Source organism: Enoplosus armatus, chromosome 16 (genome assembly GCF_043641665.1).
Source record: "Enoplosus armatus isolate fEnoArm2 chromosome 16, fEnoArm2.hap1, whole genome shotgun sequence".
Lineage (NCBI taxonomy): Eukaryota > Metazoa > Chordata > Actinopteri > Centrarchiformes > Enoplosidae > Enoplosus > Enoplosus armatus.
Genome location: NC_092195.1, coordinates 21,677,000 through 21,685,129, shown reverse-complemented (window position 1 = coordinate 21,685,129; position 8,130 = coordinate 21,677,000). Strand labels below are relative to the sequence as shown.

The window sequence follows — 8,130 nt, the reverse complement described above, 5'->3', positions numbered from 1 at the left end:
CGTGATCTCTCTCTCTCTGCTGAAACTAAGCCGTCCGTTGGCTGAGTACGTTAGCATGTACCTGAAAGACGGAGGTCAGAAGCCCACAGGCCAATCAGAAAGAGTTACTGGAGAGGACAAGTGTGAAGTGCAGCAGCAACTTTTCATTCATGAAAGGCTTTGTCTTTCTCAAACAGTTGTCTGTCCACGAAGGACAATAATCATGTCGAGAGGTGGACAGTGTTCTGTATTGTTTGGTTGACAGAGTTTGGTTCAGATGTGGTTTAAATCAAGCGTGTTGTAATGAAATAGACTTGTAAAAAGAACGTGGAGGTTCAGACACGTGAAGCTGGAGCTGTTATGACGCCTCTTTAGACAGCTGAAACATGGTGTCCTCCATGATTACACACCAACTCTGAAGCTACCATTCATCCTGCCATGAACACTTTCTGTGTTTTATTGTGTTCAGCAAGAGGTGAACTCTTCATATCTCAGTGTCACATTTGATAGTGTCTTTGTTTTCTGTGTGTCCATCTCTGAGAGACAAGTTATCAAGCTGATCAAAGAAAATACACTGGACTTGTTCAGAGAACGTCCACGTTTCTCTGACAAGCAGTCGTCCTAATGTCTTCAGTATCTCACAGCTGTTTGACTTCAAAGTGGTATCATCACCATATTTTTGTGTGTGTGTGTGTGTGTGTGTGTGTGTGTGCGCGCTGTCAACATCGACACAAACACGCCAACGCTAAGCTAATGCTAATCCATTTAATTGATTGGTTGCTCTGTGATCCGGCTAATACCTGGTTAATACAGGGCTAACTGCTAGGTTAAATGCTAATCCCTCATCATTTATAGCTGAAGACAGAGAGGATGACCTGGGAGACTGTCTCTAACCCGTCTCCCTCTCTCTCTCTCTCTGTGTCTCTCTGTCTTCCTCTTCCTCACAGCCGACGCCCACCATGACCTGCTGACATCACCACACCCCGCCCCCCTCCTCCCCTCTCTCTCCTACAAAATGGCTCCGACCAATTGGCTGTCACCGTGGCGGCAGACGCCGCCACTGCTGCTGCTACTCATCCTCACTTCCTGTTTCCTGTCTGAGTCGGCCTCGACCACGCCCTTCCCCAAAGACCTGGAGCCAATCAACACGGTCAACTCGGAGCGTGAGTAGACGCTGATTGGTTGATGGTGATGACAAAGATAAACTCTTCCTTCATCTGATTGGACGGATGCACCACTCACTGGGCTCTCATTGGTTTTGCGCTGATTATTAAACTGGACTTTGTGTTTATCAATAAATGTGATATTAAAAAAAACAAATCCAATTTACTTAATTCACTTAATTAATTCACACGTGTTCCCTTTACCAATATTTTCTTCATTTTGCTTTTAAACACCTTTAACTTCCTGTTAGATTGAATAGATCTTAATGGTTCAAATTCATTAAAACATGAAGAACAAGAGAGTTTTGTTAGAAAATATCCGTCCGTCTTTTATATCTTTAATGTTTACTGTGTTGTCTCTCTCTGCAGAGTCGTATCAGTTTCCAGGTTTTCAAGGTTTGCTTCAGGACAACGACACTCTGCGTCTGGGCCTGGACTTTCAGAGGTTGTTACGCATCAACCACATGTTGTACATCGCTGCCAGGTCAGTAAACACACAAATATGACATCTGATCCAGACATTTCAGCAGCACCAGTTTGATATCAGACAGATTGTTAGATCCAGAGGTTTGAGGTTTAGTCCTCTCCGTATCAAAAAGCCGGGGCTTTCTGTCGAGAGCTGCCATTTTAATGTTCGACAACGTTCAACAGTCATTCAGAAAGAAATCCACTGTAGAGACACGTCCCAAGTGGCACAAAATAGAGAAGAACTCAGTGAAGTCCAGTTCAGGTCTGAGCATGGATCTATAGTAAGACGTTGACATGGTGCCGCCGCTCAGCCATTGTAAAAGAGATGTCTGTAAAGCTGCTGACAGGACGCCTCGAGGTCAGTTATGACTCTTTCTATTATGAATGTTTGATCCATGGAGGCTTTTGTAAAGCTCACCTCGAGAAAAGTGACGTCATCACAAGGTGAAGTCTGTGGGCTGAGCGGGAGAAACACTACTGCGTATATTCAGTGGGCCGCATACCCGGAAGTAAACCCGGAAGCTAGAACCTTTTTTGCCGTATGCTCCAGGCAAGCAATTCTTATTGGACTGAATAGGCGCCATCTTTGGGTTCGGTATCCAGTCCTTATGATACATCCATGAGTCTGAGCTGCAAATCTGGAGCAACGTTTTCTCAAGTGGAAAGAAGATAGAAGGTACAATCTTCTATTAATGGTGCAAGTTACTTCCCACCTTCCTTATTGTGGATATCGTATGTTTGACGGACTCTCGAGTGCCTTGAAATCCATGATTAGGATTAGGAAGTTTGGTTTTAAGGCAGTAAGTAAGTCTGTATCTGGATCAACGTTCAAACTCCCATTGTTTGTCGTGTTTTTTCTGGGATTTTAACTGTAAATCAGCTACTTAGGTCTGATTTGAATTTCAGCGTTTTGCTCTGTTGCTTGTAATGAAGCTCATCCCGTCTTCTTCGGGGTGTTGAGAGGCATTCTGGGAAACGTAGAAAATTACCAGCTGCAGTAGAAATAAAGTCTGAATCCTAAACTTGGAAAGGTGAGGACAGGGAGAACACATGCACATGTTAAAGCTCAGAAACATGGAGCAGCACATGAATTCAGATCTGTTGACTCTGCATGTTGAGCGCTGACTCTGTGCCTTGAACTCTGCAGGGATCACGTATTTGCAGTGAACCTGACGACGGCTTCAGAGGAGTTCGTACCTCAGCTGGTGAGTAAAATGATATGATAATCCGTTTATTTTTGGATTACAGCTCCGGGTTTGAAGATACAGAATCTCGTGTGTTGTGTTGTCGACCTCGACCTGTGGGCCACAGAGAAGACGATTATGTCCACAGACCATTGCTTCCACTTTAGCACTGCTTTTATGCGATTTAACAGTGATGTTATTGGCAGACTAGCCTCTTGAAATTTATAGTAAATTACAGTAACACTGAAACAATGGGTCATTGATTTTCGTCGCAGCTTTTTTCTTTTTCCAGCCTTAAAGCAGCTTCTTATTTGAACATTAACTCTGTGAGTTAACCGTCTCCAGCTGTCTTGCATGAAAATCTGAACGATGCTAAAGGTCTTAAATACTTTTATGGCTACATAGCTGATAATACGCTAACTACCAGGGACTCCTTTCACATTGTCACATTGTTTTCACCTATAATTTCATACATTGTTATTATAAAAATATAGATTGTAGATGCCTTAAAGAGTAACTACACCCAGGCTAAAACCCCCGCTGGGCTGCCACCTAGTGTTTGCACTTCACATTGCAGCTACAACAGGCCACAGCTCACCACACCCTCAGAGGTCAGCGCAGACTCTCTTCTGTCATAATAAGACAAAATAACATTGACTCACCATCACAGACTCGTCTGTGCTGCAGCTCCACTCTGTGATTTCGTCTTACAGAAGAATCTTTCCTCAAAGCGTCGAGAACAGCATCAAACCTGACGGCTGACAACGCAGCAAAGAGCCTTTTTAGTTTTTGCACAATAGACGCAGTAAATATCCGAGCGGAGGAAGAAAACGACAGCAGCTGGTCACGTGTGAGGCAGCACAAAGGACAGGCTTCCTTTGATCTGCACACCTCCTCCTCCTCATCAAAGAGAGGAGGTTACAGGGTGGCTCCTGGCAGTAATGGCCCTCCCGGTGCATTGTGGGACGGCCTACAGCAGCTGTTTGATGTTGAGCTGTTACTCTCGTTATCGGTGATCCGGCCTCAGCGGCTCGGACCGGGTCCACGTCAGGTCCTGCTCAGTCTCTCTCTCCGTCTGTACATTTGTCTTTAGAGAAAAGTTTTACATTTTTAATGATGAACTCATGTTTAACATTCAAACCAAGAGTTCCACCGATTGTAGTCTTACTCTCTGGTAGAAATAATCTTCATTGTTATCCTCCGAGTTTCGGAGGGAACACGTTCACTTCACGTGGGATGATGGTGGAAATGCTGTTTATGACTTGCAGGCGACAGCTCGCGACGCTTGTACTATTTCAACGACTGAGTTTGACTGATGTGAGGCGTCCATGTTTTACTTTTTACTTTTCAGGTACTTCCACATTGTTATTATTAGGATTATTATTATTATTCAGTGTTGGGTCAGATATATCGGAGCTTTCAGGACAATCCACTTTCCCCATTTGTAAATACAACGTGGATGTGTGCGTGAGCGCCATTTACCAACCATTCAGAAACTGGTAATTGCAGTAACTCCCACATGGCTTAAACGCAGCTTAATGAACTGGTCACACGAGAACATTTGTGAGAAACTCAGTTCAACTTTGGTGAAGTTTGACAAGCAAATCTGTGCTGTTGACCAACAGAGAAGCATCTGGACGTGCTGACCATTGAGGGAACAAAGAGCCAAAATGGAGGGAGCTATGATGGCTAGTTAGCTGTTATGAACCATCAGCCTTTATATAACTCTGCTCTGCTGGAGGATAAACTGACAGTTAGCAACCCAGTTAGCCTGGAGAGCTATTGTGACTGTCTGCACCATAATGTGACGAACTGGCTATCATGTTAGCAGTTATTGTGTGCTTTGTTGCACTTATAACCACACCTAATAGTGATGTCACAGTGTACTGACACACCCTGGGGTACACTTCTACATCACTGCAGTAAGGTGACAAGTTAAACCCCCAGAGGTCAGCAGAGAGCTGCTGTTGTTGTTGCTGTTTAACTCAAGGACCACTTATTATCTTTTTTATTGACTCTCATCAGCGGTTGTCATGGAGATGGTTGTCATCACACGATCTAAGTATAGAACCAGAAACGAACACCTGCCCTCACGTGACCGAAGTTTAGGTGACGACAGCAGAGCCATTTCCATGGCAACCTCCATCAGCTAATGAGGCACCGTTGAGATTGTTTGAACCTCTGCTGTTGAAAGGACAAAAGTCAAATGTCTCATGAAGATTGTTTATATTTGGGATACATGTTGAACCTCTGAGAAGCTTCAAATCAACAGTCATTTCATTTGGTTTGTCAGCAGCCTGTATTCTTTTGTTTGTGATGGTGTAATTTTCCTCCCTGTGGCTTCTGCAGTCAGATATGACTCATATTCCTCCTCACCTGCGAGCTCGCGTTGATATCTCATCAATAAAGCTCTTGACGTGAGCGTCGACTCCACAGCTCAGAGAAAATGACATCTTTCACGCACGAGTGTCACTCCAGATTACATCCTGTCATTCCTCTTCCTGTGTTTCAGAAGCTGACGTGGCGGTCCAAAGACGTCAGCAAGTGTACGGTCAGAGGGAAGAACAGCGTGAGTCTCTGATCCACCTCTTGTTTCCTTTTTCCGCTTCCTTTACCTTTAAGACCTACTGTTCCTCTTTCCTCGTCTTTTCTTTTTCTCCATTTGAACTTACAGTTTTCATGTATTGTTGTTTTCACGGATGGATGGTTCTGATGGTTTTAGAGACTCTAAACCCTTTTAGGAGATGTTTCATCCCTGACAGACTTGATAAATGAGCGGCGTTGATACTTTCTTCTTTAAAGTTCACTGACCCTGAAGATAAAATTAGAAAGACTCTCACGGCAACGTTTCGTCCTCGTAAAGATAAGATTTTATCGTGCCGCATCACTCTATGATGAATGAGGCTCGTCACATTTTGTTGATTTGTTTTTTGTGTTTCAGGACGAGTGCTACAACTACGTCAAAGTGCTGGTGCCCCGAAACGACGAGACGCTGTTCGCCTGCGGTACCAATGCTTTCAACCCCACCTGCCGAAACTACAAGGTAAACACACCTGCCCACTGTTGGTTTTTACATGTTTTTACTCATTAAGAGTTCTTTTCCAACTCAACACATATTGATTTTTTACTTTCAAGGCAGCAGTGGTGGGAAGTAACTTAATGCAGTACTTGAAGAGCAACTAAACACCCCGTTCAGCTTGACCACACCTCTTTAAATATTGAGGAAAATGCTCTGAAGTCAGTACTTTGTTCCAGCATCCCTCTACATTCACCTGCCCGTCTACTCCAGGTCTGTTTCAGTCAGCGTGACGGCTCATGTTTCACTATTAACTGCAACACAACTACTGTTGGTCACAAGCTCTCAGCTCTTCCTGGATTTTGTGACATCACCGTGTACTTCAGGGGCGTGAGGTACAAGACAACGTCAGTTTATAGACGAAGAAGTAGCCATGGTACAGTAGCCTGGATGAGCCAATCTGGTGAGCGAATGTGATGTAATTGCTGCTTTTCTTCTGCAACACTGTGAAATAGGACAGTGTCAGACCGCGATGACACACATCACGATGCAGTCGGCGTGTGCGCTCACACAGAAAGCAGTGCGTGCAGGTGTTTTTGTGCTTTACTGGATTTCCTGTTAAGAAAGACAAAGTACTGCGGTGGCACTGTGGACTGAGACCAGGATCAACAGATAGTATGATGAAGTGTGGATTTAGTGTGAACTTAGTCTTTAATCAAATATCTGAGACTTTTAGCTTTCCTTCAATACATATTGTAATATATATTGTATTAAATTCCTGCCTTAATTAAACTTGCGTCTGTTGTTTCCTCCTTAGCTGTTTGTCTCTAACGTGATGTGACTTTCAGACCTGGTCAGAGCAGCGTTCATCAAACACACTGCAGGACTAAGCTTTTAAAAGTTAATGTCGAGGTCCAGATGTTCCAGAACTTCAGAGTTTACTCTTAAAACGGGACAGAAACATCTGAATAACACACACACATACTTAGATTTCTTCTTCTGTCTTCCTTATTTATATCTGAATATTTTCTGAATAGCTAGTTGCTATTTTGGACCAACAACAGAATATAACCTGCCCATTATCCTCTCAGCTGTTGAATTTCCCAACACATCGCCACTAACGATGGGTTAATGAGCAGAGAGACGGGGAGACGAGATGATTTCTGATGCCCCCCCCCACTCGTTCAGCGACACCCGCTGCTAATTGAAAGTGTCAGGCGGCTCGCGACGCCTCGTCAAGACCAAACACAACACCTTCACAAAACCACAATTTCAGGTGTCAGTCAGGAGTCGCGTTCCTCTTTTCACGCTGCTGCGGCGCTGGAAGTTTGATTGACAGGTGCTGACCCCGTTTAGCTGAAGCTTCCTGCGCTTTGAAACCTCCGGCGGTGGGAAAAACAACAGGTTTACCTGAAGACAAGAGAGTTTGGATCTAAAACGAGATACGCGGCTGTTAGAAAAACAGGGATGCCTGCTCTCGTTGTGTGATTGATGGCACAAAGTGAAATCAGCTCGTACTGTTTAGAGAACAGGAAGTCGTTCAAGAGCTTTTTCAAACTCAACATGCTGCAGTTTTACAGATAATCAGTGATGAAGCTTTCAACCTATTTTACTGCAAGACAGATTGAAGTGGATAGAAATGATGGACCAAAGTGTTTTTTAATCAAAAGTTAAACCCACTTTCTTCTGTCTGACGCTTTGGCTGGAAAGTGGACCTTTTGGTCAAACTGCTGCGATATCTCGTTTATAGCTGAGCTGCGAGCTTCGTGTTTGTGAGTAAAATGAACATCTCAACCTCTGCATGGCGCTATTAGCTGATGGGAGAGCGAGATTCTGCTGACTCACTGACTGAGAGTCTGAACATGGAATCAGAATCACTGCAGGAAACAATACTTCATTTAACATTTCACGACTCCATTTTGACACCTGTCTGAATCCGTCGCTGTCTCGCTAAGGAAGTTCAGTGCCAGTTTTTGTCATTTTCATGGTTAAGGAGTTTCATGAGGGCAAAGAGATGACATGAGGGAGAAAATGCTGAGTGGGAAAACGTACTGAATAATCTCAAACATCTCAAGTTTGTGTTTGAGTGAAGACACGAGTCATCAAACGACAAATAAAAGAGGATGAAGATGTAGTCTTACACTTACTGGGGTTCGATCCCCGACACCCCTCGTCATGTCGTCCTTGAGCAAGACGCTGAACCTAAGTTGCTCCCGATGACAGCACCTTGCACGGCAGCTCGGTTTTCTACTTTTTGTCCAAGATGATGGCTGTATTCATGATGCAGGTCAGGCCAGGCAGCATAACGCTCATTATCCTC

The 8,130-nt window shown here is 44.1% G+C and overlaps 1 protein-coding gene across 1 annotated transcript in view; it reads left to right on the top strand.

Annotated features, from left to right (window-relative positions):
- The first annotated feature begins 994 nt into the window (after positions 1 to 994).
- The window catches only part of LOC139298601 (semaphorin-6D-like), a 44,350-nt gene continuing 37,214 nt past the window's right edge, over positions 995 to 8,130 (top strand). The window contains exons 1-5 of the mRNA XM_070921267.1: positions 995 to 1,142; positions 1,512 to 1,626; positions 2,758 to 2,815; positions 5,307 to 5,363; positions 5,736 to 5,837. Coding sequence (XP_070777368.1) covers positions 995 to 1,142; positions 1,512 to 1,626; positions 2,758 to 2,815; positions 5,307 to 5,363; positions 5,736 to 5,837 — 480 coding nt within the window. The remainder of the gene's footprint in view (positions 1,143 to 1,511; positions 1,627 to 2,757; positions 2,816 to 5,306; positions 5,364 to 5,735; positions 5,838 to 8,130) is intronic.